This window comes from Ips typographus, linkage group LG15 (genome assembly GCF_016097725.1).
Source record: "Ips typographus isolate SLU linkage group LG15, UJ_Ityp_2.0, whole genome shotgun sequence".
Taxonomy (NCBI): Eukaryota; Metazoa; Arthropoda; class Insecta; order Coleoptera; family Curculionidae; genus Ips; species Ips typographus.
Genome location: NC_138436.1, coordinates 8,372,650 through 8,393,195, shown reverse-complemented (window position 1 = coordinate 8,393,195; position 20,546 = coordinate 8,372,650). Strand labels below are relative to the sequence as shown.

Sequence of the window (20,546 nt, the reverse complement as noted above, 5' to 3'; positions counted from 1 at the left end):
AAAGTAAAGAAATTCTGGTTGCGCAGCAGCGCAACTTTTGTTTGTCCTCCAGACGCCATTATCCGTACAATGGCGGCGGAAGGACAATTTTGACTTTTCCGACGCTTTCCCCCCACTGACAGCGGTGACAGTAAACAGCTGTTTTAATGTTGATGTTTGTTTGGGGGGGGGTAAATCAACCCCTAAAATGGCTTTTAGGGCAGTTTTTACAGTACTAGGACTGGAATAATCACCCTTAACGTGTGTGCAACCATTTAAGGGCTGAAAACCCCGTTTAAAACGTACACGAAACGCTCCCAAAAGGGTAAGTACACTTAACCTCAAATAACTCCCTTATTTTGTGGACTTTTGTATAACTTTTATACGTCTATGGATAGCTGAAGAAACAAGCTTTCCATTGAGGTACTAAAAGTGGGTGGTTGATTACCCGGTTCGGCCGCTAGAGGGAGTTAAAGTTGACGTATCACTTTCCCCAACTGTCCAGTGCACTAACTCACTTAACCTCAAATAACTCCTTTATTTGGGACACTTTGTATATAATTTTATACGTCAATGGATAGCTAAAGAAACAAGCTTTCCATTGAGGTACTAAAAGTGGGTGGTTAATTACCCGGTTCGGCCGCTAGAGGGAGTTAAAGTTGACTTGTCACTTTCCCCAACTGTCCAGTGCACTAACTCACTTAACCTCAAATAACTCCCTTATTTGGGACACTTTGTATAACTTTTTATACGTCAATGGATAGCTAAAGAAACAAGCTTTCCATTGAGGTACTAAAAGTGGGTGGTTGATTACCCGGTTTGGCCGCTAGAGGGCGTTAAAGTTAACTTGTCACTTTCCCCAACTGTCCAGTGCACTAACTCACTTAACCTCAAATAACTCCCTTATTTGGGACACTTTGTATAACTTTTTATACGTCAATGGATAGCTAAAGAAACAAGCTTTCCATTGAGGTACTAAAAGTGGGTGGTTGATTACCCGGTTCGGCCGCTAGAGGGCGTTAAAGTTCGAATTCACTTTCAGCCCGATGCGTCACACCATCTACTCCAGGTGGCGTCTCACCCTGGCCACCCTCACCTACAACCACTTCCTGGACACCAGTTACGCGAGCGACGTGCTCCTAACCCCACTTTTCGCCCTCGTCGACCAGTTCACCAAAACGCTGGGCGCCATTCTGGTGGCCATGGTGTGCGCCCTCACCACCTCCGTGGTGCTTCTCGCCCACTGGCTGGGTATTCCCCACTGGTGGGCCAAACACCCAGCCTACTGCGTCTTCCTGGTGGCCGTAGGCCACTGGATTCTACTCAACATCGCGTATAATTACTACAAAGGGTGTACCGTCCCACCAGGGTATCCTCCGGAAGGTGAGCTCATCAGCGAGGCGGTGAGCATATGCAAGAAATGCGTCAAACCGAAACCACCCAGGGCACACCATTGTTCGGTGTGCAATCGTTGCGTACTGAAAATGGACCACCATTGTCCATGGTTGAACAATTGCGTGGGATACCACAACCATCGCTACTTTTACCTGTACATGGTGTGGATGGTGGTGGGGGTGGTGTATCTGATTGGTGCCGGGTGGGAGGTGGCCTATGACGTCATCTACCATCAGGACCCCGAAGGGCACACCATCCAGGTCACCCCCACTGGCCTGGTGGCCCATCCGGATGGTGACGTCACTTTAAAACGGAAATGCGTCATTTACGTGACGCTGTTGACGGTGGGTGTGCTGGTGGCCGTGGGGTGTCTCACCTGGTGGCATGGTGGGATGATTGGGCGGAACGAAACGAGCATCGAGGTGGAGATTAACAAGGCGGAGAGGGCTCGAAATGGGTGGTTTGTTAATCCGTACGATTTGGGGTGGGGGGAGAATTGGAGGCGGTTTCTCGGGGTGGGTAGTGCGAGGGAGGGGTGGGGGCAGGTGGTGTGGCCCCACCCCTACCGTCCCAAAGGGGATGGGCTGATCTGGCCCACCAGACTCAAAGTCACCTAAAATGATCACTCATTTTGGTTGCTTTGAATTCCTTGACCCCAAGTTGGTCTGAAACGAGTAGAAACACACTTTTTTTGGATTTTCCGCCATTTTGGATTGAGATAGCCCCACCTTGATGGTACTCGTTTTCGACTAATTCGGGGTCAGGGAATCCATTTCTGAAGTCACTTTGACAGTAGCTGTCACCCAGTTCGAGAAACTTCCAACAAATCAAGTGGGTGGCGAGTTAGAGCAAAACAAACCCCACCATCGTATTTCCCGTCCTCGATTTAGTAGAAAACGACTATAAACTCGATTTTTTCAAAAAATTCAAAATGGCGTCCAATAACATCATTTTGCATTTTCCGCCATTTTGGATTGAGATAGAGGGGTCGTGTTTGTACTCGTTTTCGACTAATTCGGAGTCGGGGAATCCATTTCTGACGTCAGTTTGACAATAGCTGTCACCCAATTCGAGAAACTTCCAACAAGTCAAGTGGGTGGCGAATTAGAGCAAAACAAACCCCACCATCGTAATCCCCATCCTCGATTTAGTAGAAAACGACTATAAACTCGATTTTTTAAAAAAATTCAAAATGGCGGCTAACAGCATAATTATGCAATTTCCGCCATTTTGAAACGAAATAGCCCAGGCTTGATGGTACTCGTTTTCGACTAATTTGGGGTCAGGGAATCCATTTTTGAAGTCAGTTTGACAGTAGCTGTCACCCAGTTCGAGAAACTTCCAACAAATCAAGTGGGTGGCGAGTTAGAGCAAAACAAACCCCACCATCGTAATCCCCATCCTCGATTTAGTAGAAAACGACTATAAACTCGATTTTTTCAAAAAATTCAAAATGGCGGCTAACAGCATAATTTTGCATTTTCCGCCATTTTGGATTGAGATAGAGGGGTCGTGTTTGTACTCGTTTTCGACTAATTCGGGGTCAGGGAATCCATTTTTGACGTCAGTTTGACAGTAGCTGTCACCCAGTTCGAGAAACTTCCAACAAATCAAGTGGGTGGCGAGTTAGAGCAAAACAAACCCCACCATCGTATTCCCCGTCCTCGATTTAGTAGAAAACGACTATAAACTCGATTTTTTCAAAAAATTCAAAATGGCGTCCAGTAACACCATTTTGCAATTTCCGCCATTTTGAATCGAAATAACCCAGGCTTGATGGTACTCGTTTTCGACTAATTCGGGGTCAGGGAATCCATTTTTCAAGTCACTTTGACAGTAGCTGTCACCCAGTTCGAGAAACTTCTAGCAAATCAAGTGGGTGGCGAATTAGAGAAAAACAAACCCCACCATCGTAATCCCCGTCCTCGATTTAGTAGAAAACGACTATAAACTCGATTTTTTCAAAAAATTCAAAATGGCGGCTAACAGCATAATTATGCAATTTCCGCCATTTTGAAACGAAATAGCCCAGGCTTGATGGTACTCATTTTCGACTAATTCGGGGTCAGGGAATCCATTTTTGACGTCAGTTTGACAGTAGCTGTCACCCAGTTCGAGAAACTTCCAACAAATCAAGTGGGTGGCGAGTTAGAGCAAAACAAACCCCACCATCGTAATCCCCGTCCTCGATTTAGTAGAAAACGACTACAAACTCGATTTTTTCAAAAAATTCAAAATGGCGTCCAATAACACCATTTTGCAATTTCCGCCATTTTGAATTGAGATAAAGGGGTCGTGTTTGTACTCGTTTTCGACTAATTCGGGGTCAGGGAATCCATTTCTAAAGTCAGTTTGACAATAGCTGTCACCCAGTTCGAGAAACTTTCAACAAATCAAGTGGGTGGCGAGTTAGAGCAAAACAAACCCCACCATCGTAATCCCCGTCCTCGATTTAGTAGAAAACGACTATAAACTCGATTTTTTCAAAAAATTCAAAATGGCGGCTAACAGCATAATTATGCAATTTCCGCCATTTTGAAACGAAATAGCCCAGGCTTGATGGTACTCATTTTCGACTAATTCGGGGTCAGGGAATCCATTTTTGACGTCAGTTTGACAGTAGCTGTCACCCAGTTCGAGAAACTTCCAACAAATCAAGTGGGTGGCGAGTTAGAGCAAAACAAACCCCACCATCGTAATCCCCATCCTCGATTTAGTAGAAAACGACTATAAACTCGATTTTTTCAAAAAATTCAAAATGGCGTCCAGTAACACCATTTTGCATTTTCCGCCATTTTGGATTGAGATAGACCAGTCTTGATGGTACTCGTTTTCGACTAATTCGGGGTCAGGGAATCCATTTCTGAAGTCAGTTTGACAGTAGCTGTCACCCAGTTCGAGCAACCTCCCTACCAGCCTGTATGTAACTAATTTAGTTTAGTTTAAATTGTATTACTAAGAGAGTGAATAAAATATGTTTTTTTTTTGGGTTTTTCAATTTTTTTGCAACAAAAGGAACGGTCACGTGACGTTGGGATTCGGGTCGGAAGAAAGAAAAACCAACGTTGCCAAACTGTTGCTGATCGATGAGTTTTCCAGATGCAAATACAAAAATACTCTTAAGGGGCGAAATACTTAAATTACTTAAAAAAAAAAATTACTGGCTGTAGGGATGGCAACAATGTATCGATAAATCAAAAAATATCGATATCGACAAATTTGCGAATTATCGATAATTCGCCCCATCCCTACGATAAAGAACTGATTTTATACTCGCCGCGCGTCGCTCTGTCAACTGTCATTTCCGGATGTTTTTTCTTTTGGTGTTTCTGCATCGTGGTGCGGTCGTGGTAGGCGTTGCCGCACACGGCGCACTGAAACGGTTTCTCGCCTGTCAAATGTCAAAAAAACAAAACAATTGAAAAACACCAACAGCTCCGTCTACCGGCCAAAAAAACGAACCTGTGTGGGTGCGCATGTGTATTTCCATCACGTGCTGAAACGGAAACGATTTCTCGCATATTTTGCATTTGAACGGCATTTTGCCGGTGTGCTGAAACTGGTGCACTTTGAGGTGGGCGGTCTGTTTGAACGATTTGCCGCAAATGTCGCACGAAAACGGTCGTTCGCCCGTGTGGATGCGATAGTGGACCTTGAGCTGGGTTTGGGTGCGGGCCGTTTTACCGCACACGTCGCACCTACGACAATTTTCGCTGTAACTCGGTCAGAATAAGAGATATCACAAAACTGACTTCACCAGCGTGTTTTCCGGAAAAAATTAGCATAGAATGAATTTGAGATGACGTTTCTAGCGTTAGAAATAACGAAGTTGGGTTTCCGGGTCGAAACGTCGCGAATTTGGTAACTTTGTTATTTTTTAAGATAATGATATGGAGTTTGTACTCGTTTTCGACTAATTTGGGGTCGCTGATTTCAAATCCGCACACAAAATTCACCTACTTCCTTCTCTTGTATAATTTTTTACGATTTCAGACTTAAAATATGGAAATTTTAGCTGTAACTCAGTTAGTTTAGAAGATATCACAAAACTGACTTTACTAGTGTATTTTCTGGTAAAAATTAGCATAGAATGAATTTGAGATGACGTTTCTAGCTTTAGAAATAACGAAGTTGGGTTTCCGGGCTCAGCTGCTCGCGCAGCTGGTAACTTTCTTAATTTTTCACTTAGACCCCCGAAGTTGCACCTCGTTTTCGACTAATTTGGGGTCGCTGATTCCGAATCCGCACACAAAAATCACCTACTTCCTTCTTTTGTCTCATTTTTTACGATTTTTTACTTAAAATATGGCAGTTTTGGCTGTAACTCAGTTAGTTTAGGTGATATCAAAAAACTGACTATACTAGTGTGTTTCTTGGTAAAAATTAGCATAGAATGAATTTGAGATGACGTTTCTAGCTTTAGAAATAACGAAGTTGGGTTTCCGGGCTCAGCTGCTCGCGCAGCTGATAACTTTCTTAGTTGTTCACTTAGACCCCCGAAGTTGCACCTCGTTTTCGACTAATTTGGGGTCGCTGATTCCAAATCTGCACACAAAAATCACCTACTTCCTTCTCTTGTCAAATTTTTTACGATTTTTTACTTAAAATATGGCAATTTTGGCTGTAACTCAGTTAGTTTAGGAGATATCAAAAAACTGACTTTACTAGTGTATTTTCTGGTAAAAATTAGCATAGAATGAATTTGAGATGACGTTTCTAGCTTTAGAAATAACGAAGTTGGGTTTCCGGGCCCAGCTGCTCGCGCAGCTGGTAACTTTCTTAGTTTTTCACTTAGACCCCCGAAGTTGCACCTCGTTTTCGACTAATTTGGGGTCGCTGATTCCGAATCCGCACACCAAAGTCACCTACTTCCTTCTTTTGTCTCATTTTTTACTTAAAATATGGCAATTTTGGCTGTAATTCAGTTAGTTTAGGTGATATCAAAAAACCGACTTTACCAGTGTATTTTCTGGTAAAAATTAGCATAGAATGAATTTGAGATGACGTTTCTAGCTTTAGAAATAACGAAGTTGGGTTTCCGGGCTCAGCTGCTCGCGCAGCTGGTAACTTTCTTAATTTTTCACTTAGACCCCCGAAGTTGCACCTCGTTTTCGACTAATTTGGGGTCGCTGATTCCGAATCCGCACACCAAATTCACCTACTTCCTTCTCTTGTCTGATTTTTTACGATTGCAGACTTAAAATATAGCAATTTTGGCCGTAACTCAGTTAGTTTAGGTGATATCAAAAAACCGACTTTACCAGTGTATTTTCTGGTAAAAATTAGCATAGAATGAATTTGAGACGACGTTTCTAGCTTTAGAAATAACGAAGTTGGGTTTCCGGGCTCAGCTGCTCGCGCAGCTGATAACTTTCTTAGTTTTTCACTTAGACCCCCGAAGTTGCACCTCGTTTTCGACTAATTTGGGGTCGCTGATTCCGAATCTGCACACCAAATTCACCTACACCCTTCTCTTGTCTCATTTTTACTTAAAATCAGGCAATTTTGGCCGTAACTCAGTTAGTTTAGGTGATATCAAAAAACTGACTTTACTAGTGTATTTTCTGGTAAAAATTAGCATAGAATGAATTTGAGATGACGTTTCTAGCGTTAGAAATAAAGAAGTTGGGTTTCCGGGTCGAAACGTCGCATTGTTGGTAACTCTGTTATTTTTTAAGATAACCATATGAAGTTTGTACTCGTTTTCGACTAATTTGGGGTCGCTGATTCCGAATCCGCACACAAATTTCACCTACTTCCTTCTCTTGTCAAATTTTTTACTTACAATATAGGAATTTTTGCTGTAACTCAGTTAGTTTTGGAGATATCAAAAAACTGACTTTACTAGCGTATTTTCTGGTAAAAATTAGCATAGAATGAATTTGAGATGACGTTTCTAGCTTTAGAAATAAAGAAGTTGGGTTTCCGGGCCGAGCAGCTCGCGCAGCTGATAACTTTCTTAGTTGTTCACTTAGACCCCCGAAGTTGCACCTCGTTTTCGACTAATTTGGGGTCGCTGATTCCGAATCCGCACACAAAAATCACCTACTTCCTTCTCTTGTCTAATTTTTTACGATTTTTTACTTAAAATATGGCAATTTTGGCTGTAACTCAGTTAGTTTAGGTGATATCAAAAAACTGACTTTACTAGCGTATTTTCTGGTAAAAATTAGCATAGAATGAATTTGAGATGACGTTTCTAGCGTTAGAAATAAAGAAGTTGGGTTTCCGGGTCGAAACGTCGCATAGTTGGTAACTCTGTTATTTTTTAAGATAACCATATGAAGTTTGTACTCGTTTTCGACTAATTTGGGGTCGCTGATTTCAAATCCGCACACAAAATTCACCTACTTCCTTCTCTTGTATAATTTTTTACGATTTTTTACTTAAAATATGGCAATTTTGGCTGTAACTCAGTTAGTTTAGGAGATATCACAAAACCGACTTTACTAGTGTATTTTCTGGTAAAAATTAGCATAGAATGAATTTGAGATGACGTTTCTAGCTTTAGAAATAACGAAGTTGGGTTTCCGGGCTCAGCTGCTCGCGCAGCTGATAACTTTCTTAGTTTTTCACTTAGACCCCCGAAGTTGCACCTCGTTTTCGACTAATTTGGAGTCGCTGATTCCAAATCCGCACACAAAAATCACCTACTTCCTTCTCTTGTCAAATTTTTTACGATTTTTTACTTAAAATATGGCAATTTTGGCTGTAACTCAGTTAGTTTAGGAGATATCAAAAAACTGACTTTACTAGCGTATTTTCTGGTAAAAATTAGCATAGAATGAATTTGAGATGACGTTTCTAGCTTTAAAAATAAAGAAGTTGGGTTTCCGGGTCGAAACGTCGCGAATCTGGTAACTTCGTCATTTTTTAAGCTAACCACACGGAGTTTGTACTCGTTTTCGACTAATTCAGGGTCAAGGAATCGATTTCCGAGGTCAAAACGTCAAAATTTTGACTTTGTACGGGTGATACCTGAATCGAGCCATCGCCATGTCCTCGTGCTTTCTGTGGTGGGTTTTCAGTTCGCTCTCGAACGGAAACCGTTTGCCGCACACGTCGCACGTGTGCTTGTTGTGTCTCTGCTCCATGTGCACCTCCAACTGATCCTGGAAGCGGGAAACGAACGCGCGTTGAATTTAAGCGCGTTTCGGCGGATCCTCTCACTCACCTTGTTGTCGCACATAAACGAGCAAATTTTGCATTTGAACTCTTTGAATTCGGGATGTCGACGAATGTGTCGGCCGTAACCGTAGCGGGTCGAGAAAATTTCGCCGCAAAATTCGCACTGCAACTTGACCGGTTTCGGCGCCTGCAAATTACGCCATTTTGAATCGAAATAACCCGGGCTTGATGGTACTCGTTTTCGACTAATTCGGGGTCGGGGAATCCATTTCTGAAGTCAGTTTGACAGTATCTGTCACCCAGTTCGAGAAACTTAATATTTCGTGAAAATTCAGGTTTACAAAAAAGTTACGTAAAAACAAACGTCACCATCGTATTCCCCGTCCTCGATTTAGTAGAAAACGAGTACCATATCGGTTTTTTACAAAAAAATCAAAATGGCGGCTAATAGCACAATTTTGCAATTTCCGCCATTTTGAAACGAAATAGCCCAGGCTTGATGGTACTCGTTTTCGACTAATTCGGGGTCGGGGAATCCATTTCTGAAGTCAGTTTGACAGTATCTGTCACCCAGTTCGAGAAACTTAATATTTCGTGAAAATTCAGGTTTACAAAAAAGTTACGTAAAAACAAACGTCACCATCGTATTCCCCGTCCTCGATTTAGTAGAAAACGAGTACCATATCGGTTTTTTACACAAAAATCAAAATGGCGGCTAATAGCACAATTTTGCAATTTCCGCCATTTTGAAACGAAATAGCCCAGGCTTGATGGTACTCGTTTTCGACTAATTCGGGGTCAGGGAATCCATTTCTGAAGTCAGTTTGACAGTATCTGTCACCCAGTTCGAGAAACTTAATATTTCGTGAAAATTCAGGTTTACAAAAAAGTTACGTAAAAACAAACGTCACCATCGTATTCCCCGTCCTCGATTTAGTAGAAAACGAGTACCATATCGGTTTTTTACAAAAAAATCAAAATGGCGGCTAATAGCACAATTTTGCAATTTCCGCCATTTTGAAACGAAATAGCCCAGGCTTGATGGTACTCGTTTTCGACTAATTTGGGGTCGGGGAATCCATTTCTGAAGTCAGTTTGACAGTATCTGTCACCCAGTTCGAGAAACTTAATATTTCGTGAAAATTCAGGTTTACAAAAAAGTTACGTGAAAACAAACGTCACCATCGTATTCCCCGTCCTCGATTTAGTAGAAAACGAGTACCATCTCGGTTTTTTACAAAAAAATCAAAATGGCGACCGATGGTGCCATTTTGCAATTTCCGCCATTTTGAAACGAAACAGCCCAGGCTTGATGGTACTCGTTTTCGACTAATTCGGGGTCAGGGAATCCATACCAGCTGTCAAAATAACGTTTTGACAGTCCCGGCGACGAATTCCGTCAAAAATACGTACCGGTTTCGGTAAAGGATTCCCATCCTCGTCCACGTGGGTGTGCATCACCCTGATGTGACGTTGCAACATAAACTTGGTCGTGTACGCTGAAATGTTGACAGTGACAGCTGTCACTTTTGTTTTTTTTTTTGACAGATGACTTACCGTTTCCGCAGGAGGAGCACAGAAACCGTTTGCCAAAGTGCATTTTGAAATGTCGCACCAAACTCGTTTTGTACGTGAACGTTTTGCCGCACTTGTTGCACGAGTAGTTCTTCTCCTTCAGATGGCTGAGCATGTGTTTGTTCTGTCAAAAATGTCAAAAAAAAAGTACGATTGATGGTACTCGTTTTCGACTAATTTGGGGTCGGGGAATCCATTTCCAAAGTCAGTTTGACAGTATCTGTCACCCAGCTCGAGAAACTTAATATTTTTAAAAAATTTAGGTTTACAAAAAAGTTACGAAAAAACAAATATCACCATTGAATTCCCCGTCCTCGATTTAGTAGAAAACGAGCCTAAAATCGATTTTTTCAGAAAACTTCAAAATAGTGACTTGTGACGCCATTTGCAATTTCCGCCATTTTGAAAAGAGATAGACCAGGCTTCATGGTACTCGTTTTCGACTAATTCGGGGTCAGGGAATCCATTTCTGAAGTCGGTTTGATCGTATCTGTCACCCAGTTGGAGAAACTTAATATTTTATAAAAATTTAGGTTTACAAAAAAGTTACGAAAAAACAAATATCACCATTGAATTCCCCGTGTTTGATTTAGTAGAAAACGAGCCTAAAATTGACTTTTTCAGAAAACTTCAAAATAGTGACTTGTGACGCCATTTGCAATTTCCGCCATTTTGAAAAGAGATAGACCAGGCTTCATGGTACTCGTTTTCGACTAATTTGGGGTCAGGGAATCCATTTCCGAAGTCATTTTGATCGTATCTATCACCCAGTTCGAGAAACTTAATATTTTTTAAAAATTTAGGTTTACAAAAAAGTTACGAAAAAACAAATATCACCATTGAATTCCCCGTGTTCGATTTAGTAGAAAACGAGCCTAAAATCGATTTTTTTTAGAAAACTTCAAAATAGTGACTTGTGACGCCATTTGCAATTTCCGCCATTTTGAAAAGAGATAGACCAGGCTTCATGGTACTCGTTTTCGACTAATTCGGGGTCAGGGAATCCATTTCCGAAGTCATTTTGATCGTATCTAGCACCCAGTTCGAGAAACTTAAAATTTGAGTTTTCCGCTCACCTTTTTGTAGTTGCGACTAAACTTTTTGCCGCACACCTTGCAGCTCAACGATTTGTCGTGGTCGTATTTCGCGTTGTGCTCGCTCAGTTCCGCGTCGGTCGCAAAGTACAAGCGACAGGGCCGGCACACGTGACTTTTCTGCGAGTGCAACGCCAAATGGAAGAGCGGCACCGGTTTGGTGAAGGCGCGCAAGCACACGATGCACGCAAGCGCGTCGACGTGCTCGCGCTGATGGTGATCGATCACGCGATCGATCTCGCCCAACGTCACGTGACACAGCTGACAGCTGAACGCGCCGTCGTACTGCGTCGCTCTGAGCACCGTTTGTGACAGCTGACAGTTGGTGTAGCTGGTCGCGCTCTCCTTACCTTAAAAAAAATCAACGGATTTTGCAATTTCCGTCATTTTGGCTCGAGATAAAGGGGTCTTGATGGTACTCGTTTTCGACTAATTCGGGGTCGGGGAATCCATTTCTGAAGTCAGTTTGCCAGTATCTGTCACCCAGTTCGAGAAACTTAATATTTTATGAAAATTTAGGTTTACAAAAAACTTACGTAAAAACAAACGTCACCATCGTATTCCCCGTCCTCGATTTAGTAGAAAACGACTATAAACTCGATTTTTTCAAAAAAAATCAAAATGGCGTCTTGTGACACCATTTTGTAATTTCCGCCATTTTGAAACGAAATAGCCCAGGCTTCATGGTACTCGTTTTCGACTAATTCCGGGTCAGGGAATCCATTTTTCAAGTCAGTTTGACAGTAGCTGTCACCCAGTTCGAGAAACTTCCAACAAATCAAGTGGGTGGTGAGTTAGAGCAAAACAAACTCCACCATCGTATTCCCCGTCCTCGATTTAGTAGAAAATGACTACAAATTCGATTTTTTCAAAAAAATCAAAATGGCGGCCAACAGCGTAATTTTGCAATTTCCGCCATTTTGAAACAAAATAGCCCAGGCTTGATGGTACTCGTTTTCGACTAATTCGGGGTCAGGGAATCCATTTCTGCAGTCACTTTGTCCGTATCTAGCACCCAGTTCGAGAAACTTAATATTTTACAAAAATTTAGGTTTACAAAAAAGTTACGTAAAAACAAACGTCACCATCGTATTCCCCGTCCTCGATTTAGTAGAAAACGACTATAAACTCGATTTTTTCAAAAAAAATCAAAATGGCGTCTTGTGACACCATTTTGTAAATTCCGCCATTTTGAAACGAAATAGCCCAGGCTTCATGGTACTCGTTTTCGACTAATTCGGGGTCAGGGAATCCATTTCTGAAGTCAGTTTGACAGTAGCTGTCACCCAGTTCGAGAAACTTCCATCAAATCAAGTGGGTGGCGAGTTAGAGCAAAACAAACCCCACCATCGTATTCCCCGTCCTCGATTTAGTAGAAAACGACTACAAACTCGATTTTTTCAAAAAAATCAAAATGGCGGCCAATAGCACAATTTTGCAATTTCCGCCATTTTGAAACGACATAGCCCAGGCTTGATGGTACTCGTTTTCGACTAATTCGGGGTCAGGGAATCCATTTCTGAAGTCAAATTGACAGTATCTGTCACCCAGTTCGAGAAACTTCCAACAAATCAAGTGGGTGGTGAGTTAGAGCAAAACAAACCCCACCATCGTAATCCCCGTCCTCGATTTAGTAGAAAACGACTATAAACTCGATTTTTTCAAAAAAATCAAAATGGCGGCCTCTAGCACAATTTTGCAATTTCCGCCATTTTGAAACGAAATAGCCCCTACTTGATGGTACTCGTTTTCGACTAATTCGGGGTCAGGGAATCCATTTCCGCAGTCAGTTTGTCCGTATCTAGCACCCAGTTCGAGAAACTCGACTTTCCTACAAATTTACTTACCCGATTTCCCTTCAGCGTCCTGCATTTTGATGTCAACCTTAAAGCACTCAATCAGGTGCGTTTCGAGGGACTTTTCGTCCCGAAAGTATTTCCGGCACGGCACGCACTTGACGCTGTCTTTGGCGTGCAATCCCATGTGATAGAGCAGATTGTCCCGTTTCTTGTACAATTTCGGTTTGTCGCAGAAAATGCACTCGTCGACCGCGAGATGGGGCGCGTGTCGATCGTCGTAGTGATCGATCGACGCGTTGATATCGACCAATCGCTGATCGCACAATCGACAGATCAATTCCTTGTGCTGGTTATCGATCGCGTCCGTATCGTCGATACGATCGATCGATTGTTGCTGTTTGCGCGGCCTGCCCCGTTTTTTTAACGGTTTCCTAGTCGACTGACCTTGAAACAGTAAAAGAACAATCGATAGTTGTGACGTAAGTCCAGCCCTACTAAACCGCCATCTTAAATTTGACCCCTCAAATGTCAAAATTGACAAATGCACAAAAACTGTCAAATGTAAAAAAATTGTGACAGTGAACAGTCTGACAGTTGGTAATTCAGTTATTTTGACAGCTACAGGGTGATAGACAGCCATGACATTTGACAAGCACCAAAAATTAGATTGAGGTTACTTACGAGTAGGTTTCTGCAATTCCACCTCGAAATCATCCTCGGAACTGTCCGGTTTGGGGGATTCCGGTTCGTTTTTCCCCAAATCCTCCTTGGAGGGCTCCCAATCCGAATCGTCGGCCTCGTTTTCCTCAAAAACGTCATCCGAATCGCTTGCACACTTCCGTATGGGCGATTGCTGGTCCCTGGGGGTGGTTTCCTTGCATTCGAGGGGGTTTCCAAGCAATATACTGTCGAGGAAGCGATTGGAACGGGAACAACGGTCAAAAAAGGCATAACTCTGGCAAAACAGTCGTATACACGACTTGCACACGCACTGGGGCTTTGCATCCTCGGGACTAATCTACCGGAAAGCCCCAAACGGTTAGGTTAAGTATGTGGAGGTTCCTGGGACTTACCTGGATGTTGCAATACTTGGAAAAAATCTGCACTAAATCGATTGGATCGGATTTCAGGTCGTTTTCCACCAAAACAGCGTAGATGGACTGGAGATCTTCGGTTGGGGCGAGACAAACGCGACAAATGCGCACGAAATCCTGCACCGTAATTTTGGGGGCGGCATTTTGCATTTTGCCCCCCTGGAATCGGTTAGAATGGTTGGAAAACGTCCACAATAAACAAATTTGTAGTGTAAATGTTGTTAAATAAAAATAAAAACGTAAACAAAACTAGCGTCACTGTCAACTGTCACCTTTCCATCTGTCACTTGTCATTTTGGAATTGACTGACTGACAGATAAACGACAAGTGACAGTTACTTGACTTTAGGTTAGGTTAAATGTTTTCAATTTTAAATAAATAAATACTCAAATTAAGCATTCAGTTTTGGTGTTTTGTTTTTAATTAATTTGCGAAAGTGCCATAGAAGCCATCCTGTACTGCCAGAAGCCTCTGAAAGGTTTTTAGCTTCCCAAGGCACTTCTAGAAGTGCCAGAGGGGTCATTTTTAGGTGCCAGAAGCCTCCGAGACCTTCTTTAAGCTTGTCAAGACAGTTTTTAATGTGCCAGAGGCCTCTAGAAGCCATTTTGTACTGCCAGAAGCTTCTGAAACCTTCTTGAGCTTAGTAAAACTGTTTTTAATGTGCCAGAAGCCTCCAGAAGCTATTTTGAATTGGCAGAAGCCTCTGAAACCTTTTTCAGTTTTCCAAGACTGTTTTTAGTGTGCCAGAGGCCTCTGGCAGCCATTTTTAGTTGCCAGAAGCCTCTGAAACCTTTTTTAGCTTTCCAAGGCACTTCTAGAAGTGCCAGAGGCCTCTAGAAGCCATTTTTAGTTGCCAGAAGCTTCTGAAACCTTCTTAAGCTTGCTAAGACTGTTTTTAACGTGCCAGAGGCCTCTGGCAGCCATTTTGTACTGCCAGAAGCTTCTGAAACCTTCTTGAGCTTAGTAAAACTGTTTTTAATGTGCCAGAAGCCTCCAGAAGCTATTTTGAATTGGCAGAAGCCTCTGAAATCTTTTTCAGTTTTCCAAGACTGTTTTTAGTGTGCCAGAGGCCTCTGGCAGCCATTTTTAGTTGCCAGAAGCCTCTGAAACCTTTTTTAGCTTTCCAAGGCACTTCTAGAAGTGCCAGAGGCCTCTAGAAGCCATTTTTAGTTGCCAGAAGCTTCTGAAACCTTCTTAAGCTTGCTAAGACTGTTTTTAACGTGCCAGAGGCCTCTGGCAGCCATTTTTAGTTGCCAGAAGCCTCTGAAACCTTTTTTAGCTTTCCAAGGCACTTCTAGAAGTGCCAGAGGCCTCTAGAAGCCATTTTTAGTTGCCAGAAGCCTCTGAAACCTTCGTAAGTTTGTCAAGACTGTTTTTAATGTGCCAGATGCCTCTGGCAGCCATTTTTAGTTGCCAGAAGCCTCTGAAACCTTCTTTAAGCTTGTTAAGACTGTTTTTAATGTGCCAGAGGCCTCTGGCAGCCATATTTAGTTTGCCAGAAGCCTCTGAAACCTTCTTAAGCTTGCTAAGACTGTTTTTAATGTGCCAGAGGCCTCTGGCAGCCATTTTTAGTTGCCAGAAGCCTCTGAAACCTTCTTTAAGCTTGCTAAGACTGTTTTTAATGTGCCAGAGGCCTCTGGCAGCCATTTTTAGTTGCCAGAAGCCTCTGAAACCTTCTTAAGCTCCTCAAGACTGTTTTTAATGTGCCAGATGCCTCTGGCAGCCATATTTAGTTGCCAGAAGCCTCTGAAACCTTCTTTAAGCTTGCTAAGACTGTTTTTAATGTGCCAGAGGCCTCTGGCAGCCATTTTTAGTTGCCAGAAGCCTCTGAAACCTTCTTTAAGCTTGCTAAGACTGTTTTTAATGTGCCAGAGGCCTCTGGCAGCCATTTGTATCAGCTGACCTATAGAACCAATCAAGTTGGTTAGGAAAAAACGCACCGAATTCCGATTGGTTCTAATTCAAACTGATCCGCTCCGATCACGTGCCACGAATCGAATCTCAACTGTCAAGCAATTGACAGATGACAGTAATGACAGTGACGCGTTGTTGTTTTGACAGCCCAAGTTTCCCTAGTGTTTGTTTTTTTTTTTACTAAAATTCCCAAAAATTGAGTACTTTTTAGGCCAAAATCTAAAATACAATTGTCTGGGAGAAGAATGGACGATTTACCGGTAATATTGGTGGTTAGTTCCAGCCACACCAAACCCAAATCAATAATTCGACTGCTAACCAAAGAAAACCCCCCAGAAGAAGGACATTTGGTACAACAAACCTGGAAAATAGGTTTTCCATTATGCCAAAGCTGGTTTACACCCTGTTTTTACATGTTTTCACTATTTTAGATACGAAATACTACACGGCTGTGGTAAACTTTGTGGGTCTGGACCAACTGCACGAGGAACAAATCAACGACCAACATGTCGAAGCCCTGCTAATACACATGGACGCAAACAAACCGACTGGATTGGATGATTTAAAGCAATGGGAACATTTACAAGCGAAAACGAAACCAGAAGTAGGTACAATTTAGACACTTTCTAAGTTTAGACTGTGATTTTATGCATCTGGTCGGTGCACATTCTTAGCTAAAGTCCCCCAAAAAATTGTTGATCTTAAGTAAGGGTGGCTTTGGTTTTCACCCTCCCAGGAGGCTTTGTTGACGTCACAATGACGTAATTTGACAGTCCTGTTACAGTTTTGGCAAATTGGGTCATTGTGACGTCAGCAACGTTTTGCTCACAGTAGTTGCAAACCTGTACATTTTTTGACAATTAATTCAAAATGGCGTCCCTGGACTGTCATTTTCTAAAACTACCGGAAATTTTCCTTTAAAATGAGGTGCAACTTGTTTTTTTTTTGACAGAAAAATCAAAATGGCGGTCCCGGACGCCATTTTGACTGTCATTTTCTGAAACTACCGGAAATTTTCCTTAAAATGAGGTGCAACTTCTTTTTTTTGACAGAAAAATCAAAATGGCGTCCAGGGACGCCATTTTGTTTGGTTGTTATGAATCTACGTGAAATTTCCTTTAAAATGAGGTGCAAGTCAATATTTTGACAGAAAATTCAAAATGGCGGTCCCGGACGCCATTTTCGACTTTTACAAGTTACTGGCGAGTGAGTTTTGACAGTTAGGACAGCTGTCACGTGACGCAAGCAATGTATTCAAATAAATACTTTCCGTACGTTTCCGAATGCTCCAGAAAGTGGTTAACGTTTCCAGGATGCTTTAGAAATGTTCCACAACGTTCTAGAACCTTCCAAATGCTTCTACAACGTTCTAGAAGCTTCCAAATGATTGTAGAAAGTTGTTAACACTTCCAGAAGCTTTTGAAAGCTTCTAGAATGATGCAGAAGATTCTACAGTGTTCTGAAAGGGTCTAAAAGCTTCTGGAACGTTAGAGAAGGTCAGGACAAAGTTCTTAAACTTTCAGAAGGTTTTGGAAGCGTCTGGAATGTCCCAGATTGTAATGGAACGTTCTAGAAGCTTCGAAATGGTTCTACAACGTTCTAGAACTGTCCAAATCCTTTTACGACGTTCAAGAAGCTTCAAAATGCTTCTAGACAGTTCCAGAAGCTTTAGAAAGGTTCCGCAACGTTCTAGAACAGTCCAAACGCTTCTACGACTTTCTAGAAGTTTCCAAATGCTTCTAGACACTTCTAGAATCTTTAGAAACGTTCCACAACGTTCTGGAACAGTCCAAATCTTTCTACGACGTTCTAGAAGCTTCAAAATGCTTCTAGACAGTTCTAGAGTCTTTAGAAACGTTCTGGAACAGTCCAAATGCTTCTAGGACGTTCTAGAAGCTTCAAAATGCTTCTAGACAGTTCCAGAAGCTTTAGAAAGGTTCCGCAACGTTCTAGAACAGTCCAAACGCTTCTACGACTTTCTAGAAGCTTCCAAATGCTTCTAGACACTTCTAGAATCTTTAGGAACGTTCCACAACGTTCTGGAACAGTCCAAATCTTTCTACGACGTTCTAGAAGCTTCAAAATGCTTCTAGACAGTTCCAGAAGCTTTAGAAAGGTTCTATAACGTTCTAGAACAGTCCAAACGCTTCTACGACGTTCTAGAAGCTTCCAAATGCTTCTAGACACTTCTAGAATCTTTAGAAACGTTCCACAACGTTCTGGAACAGTCCAAATCCTTCTACGACGTTCTAGAAGCTTCAGAATACTTCTAGACAGTTCCAGAAGCTTTAGAAAGGTTCTGTAACGTTCTAGAACAGTCCAAATGCTTCTACGACTTTCTAGAAGCTTCCAAATGCGTCTAGACAGTTGTAGAGTCTTTAGAAACGTTCTGGAACAGTCCAAATGCTTCTAGACAGTTCCAGAAGCTTTGGAAGGAAAAGTTCCGCAACGTTCTAGAACAGTCCAAATGCTTCTACGACGTTCTAGAAGCTTCAAAATGCTGCAACAACGTTCTAGAACAGTCCAAATGCTTCTACAACGTTCCAGAAGCTTCAAAATGCTTCTACGACGTTCTAGAAGCTTCAAAATGCTGCAACAACGTTCTAAAACCTTCCAAATGCTTCTACAACGTTCTAGAAGCTTTCAAATGCTTCTAGACAGTTCTAGAGGCTTTAGAAACGTTCTGGAACAGTCCAAATGCTTCTAGACAGTTCCAGAAGCTTTGGAAAAGTTCCGCAACGTTCTAGAACAGTCCAAATGCTTCTACGACGTTCTAGAAGTTTCAAAATGCTTCTACGACGTTCTAGAAGCTTCAAAATGCTTCTACGACGTTCTAGAAGCTTCCAAATGATTGTACAAAGTTGTTAACACTTCCAGAACATTCTAGAAGCATTAGAAAGGTTCCACAACGTTCTAAAACCTTCCAAATGCTTCTAGACAGTTCTAGAGTCTTTAGAAACGTTCTGGAACAGTCCAAATGCTTCTACGACGTTCCAGAAGCTTCAAAATGCTTCTACGACGTTCTAGAAGCTTCCAAATGCTTCTACAACATTCTAGAACATTCCAAATGCTTCTAGAAGCTTCAAAACTTTATTTTTTTAGGTTAAGTTGTTGCTGGCGAATTACTGCAACGACGAAACGAAAATAACGAGAAACGAGGCTCTAATTTGGTGTTCGAGTCGGGGATTCGAACTCGTCGAATTGTACCCGTCGGACTGTCGCGATGGTGCCCCTCTAGATCTCGATGATCGACAGATTATTCCCGAGAAACGAGGTTCGAGCCGCGTTTTGGAGGCTTTACAAGTATAATTTGTGTCCACCCTGTATATTTGGGGAAAAAATTGAATTTACGTTGAATTTACAGGCGCACGCGTGGTCCAATTTGGTGCGCAAGAAAGTATCGGCTGTCGGCGAGAAATCGCTCAAAAATGATATACAGGGTGAGTCAATAATTAATAAATTAAAAAAAAAATAAAAAAATTAAAATTAATTAAATAAAATAAATAAAATTCAAATTAATTAAATAAAAAAAAATTAAAATTAATTAAATAAAAAAAATTAAAATTAATTAAACAAAAAAAAAATAAAATTAATTAAATAAAAAAATAAAATTAAAATTAACTAAATAAAAAAAAAATTAAATTAATTAAATAAAAAAAAATTAAAATTAATTAAACAAAAAAAAATAAAATTAATTAAATAAAAAATTAAAATTAACTAAATAAAAAAAAATTTAAATTAATTAAACAAAAAAAAAATAAAATTAATTAAATAAAAAAAAAAAAAAAATTAACTAAATAATCATCAATTAAAATTTATTTTAGATTTTTTTTTTTTCGGATAATTTTTGTATTTTAGAGGATTTTTAGAGGAAAAAAAAATTAAATATTATATTACGTCATTAATTAAAATTAATTTTTAATTATTTTTTTTTCCTCTAGAAATCCTCTAAAATACCAAAATTATCCAAAAAAAAAAATTTAAATTAATTATTATTATATTACGTCATTAATTAAAATTTATTTTTAATTTTTTTTTTTTTTTAATTAATATTTTTTTTTTTTTTTTTTTTGATAATTTTTGTATTTTTTAGAGGATTTTCTTGGAGACGACGATTTTAGCGAACTGTTCAGCCAATTGCACACCATGAAAGATGGTTTGCAAGGTTTACCGATGGCGCAGCGGCAACACTGCGCCCAGCAAATGGTGACGGCGTTCTGGCACGCCATTGGTGGGGATGACGACGAATTATTGGACGTTTGACTGGTTTTTTTTTTTTTTTTTTTTTTTTTTTAATTTAAATATTAAATAAAACACAGTTTTACCAAGCCTTTAGGGTAAAATTACATATTTTTTTACATTCGTTGTTTTGACCCTGAATTACTCCGTTATTTGACAAGTTAGGGCAAAATGTCATGGAAAAGAAAAGATAGAGCAGATTTCGAGCTTTCCAAAAATGTCCCCCCACGAGTTGATTGGTCATACCGTTTGGCCGCTAGAGGGCGTCAAAGTTCCTTCACCCAAAAATGACGTAATTTTTGACACTCGTTGTTTTGACCCTAAATTAC

The 20,546-nt window shown here is 41.0% G+C and overlaps 3 protein-coding genes and 2 long non-coding RNA genes across 6 annotated transcripts; 2 read left to right on the top strand and 3 right to left on the bottom strand.

Annotated features, from left to right (window-relative positions):
• The first annotated feature begins 105 nt into the window (after positions 1–105).
• LOC145738509 (palmitoyltransferase ZDHHC16) lies at positions 106–4,361 on the top strand. The gene is made up of 2 exons (XM_081993360.1): positions 106–304; positions 1,022–4,361. The coding sequence occupies exon 2, from the start codon at positions 1,026–1,028 to the stop codon at positions 1,989–1,991; it is 966 nt and encodes a 321-aa protein (XP_081849486.1). The 5' UTR covers positions 106–304; positions 1,022–1,025; the 3' UTR covers positions 1,992–4,361.
• A 78-nt stretch (positions 4,362–4,439) lies between these two features.
• Positions 4,440–14,337, bottom strand: LOC145738505 (uncharacterized). The gene is made up of 10 exons (XM_081993351.1): positions 14,044–14,337; positions 13,652–13,988; positions 13,019–13,414; positions 11,154–11,521; positions 10,060–10,201; positions 9,916–10,001; positions 8,549–8,689; positions 8,353–8,486; positions 4,837–5,072; positions 4,440–4,765 (listed from the first exon to the last, which is right to left on the bottom strand). The coding sequence occupies exons 1-10, from the start codon at positions 14,212–14,214 to the stop codon at positions 4,623–4,625; spliced, it is 2,154 nt and encodes a 717-aa protein (XP_081849477.1). The 5' UTR covers positions 14,215–14,337; the 3' UTR covers positions 4,440–4,622.
• An 83-nt stretch (positions 14,338–14,420) lies between these two features.
• On the top strand, positions 14,421–20,334 carry LOC145738515 (alpha- and gamma-adaptin-binding protein p34-like). 2 transcript variants are annotated; one of them, XM_081993368.1, is made up of 6 exons: positions 14,421–14,542; positions 16,190–16,350; positions 16,410–16,582; positions 19,081–19,281; positions 19,343–19,418; positions 20,072–20,334. In XM_081993368.1, the coding sequence occupies exons 2-6, from the start codon at positions 16,224–16,226 to the stop codon at positions 20,239–20,241; spliced, it is 747 nt and encodes a 248-aa protein (XP_081849494.1). In that variant the 5' UTR covers positions 14,421–14,542; positions 16,190–16,223; the 3' UTR covers positions 20,242–20,334. The 2 variants fall into 2 exon arrangements, with proteins under 2 accessions (XP_081849494.1, XP_081849493.1); XM_081993367.1 differs by lacking the exon at positions 14,421–14,542 and adding an exon at positions 16,113–16,130.
• Positions 15,357–15,690, bottom strand: LOC145738527 (uncharacterized). The gene is made up of 2 exons (XR_014180783.1): positions 15,577–15,690; positions 15,357–15,494 (listed from the first exon to the last, which is right to left on the bottom strand). It is a non-coding gene; the product is annotated as an uncharacterized LOC145738527 (long non-coding RNA).
• Positions 18,496–18,948, bottom strand: LOC145738523 (uncharacterized). The gene is made up of 3 exons (XR_014180780.1): positions 18,899–18,948; positions 18,669–18,818; positions 18,496–18,618 (listed from the first exon to the last, which is right to left on the bottom strand). It is a non-coding gene; the product is annotated as an uncharacterized LOC145738523 (long non-coding RNA).
• Positions 20,335–20,546: the final 212 nt, after the last annotated feature.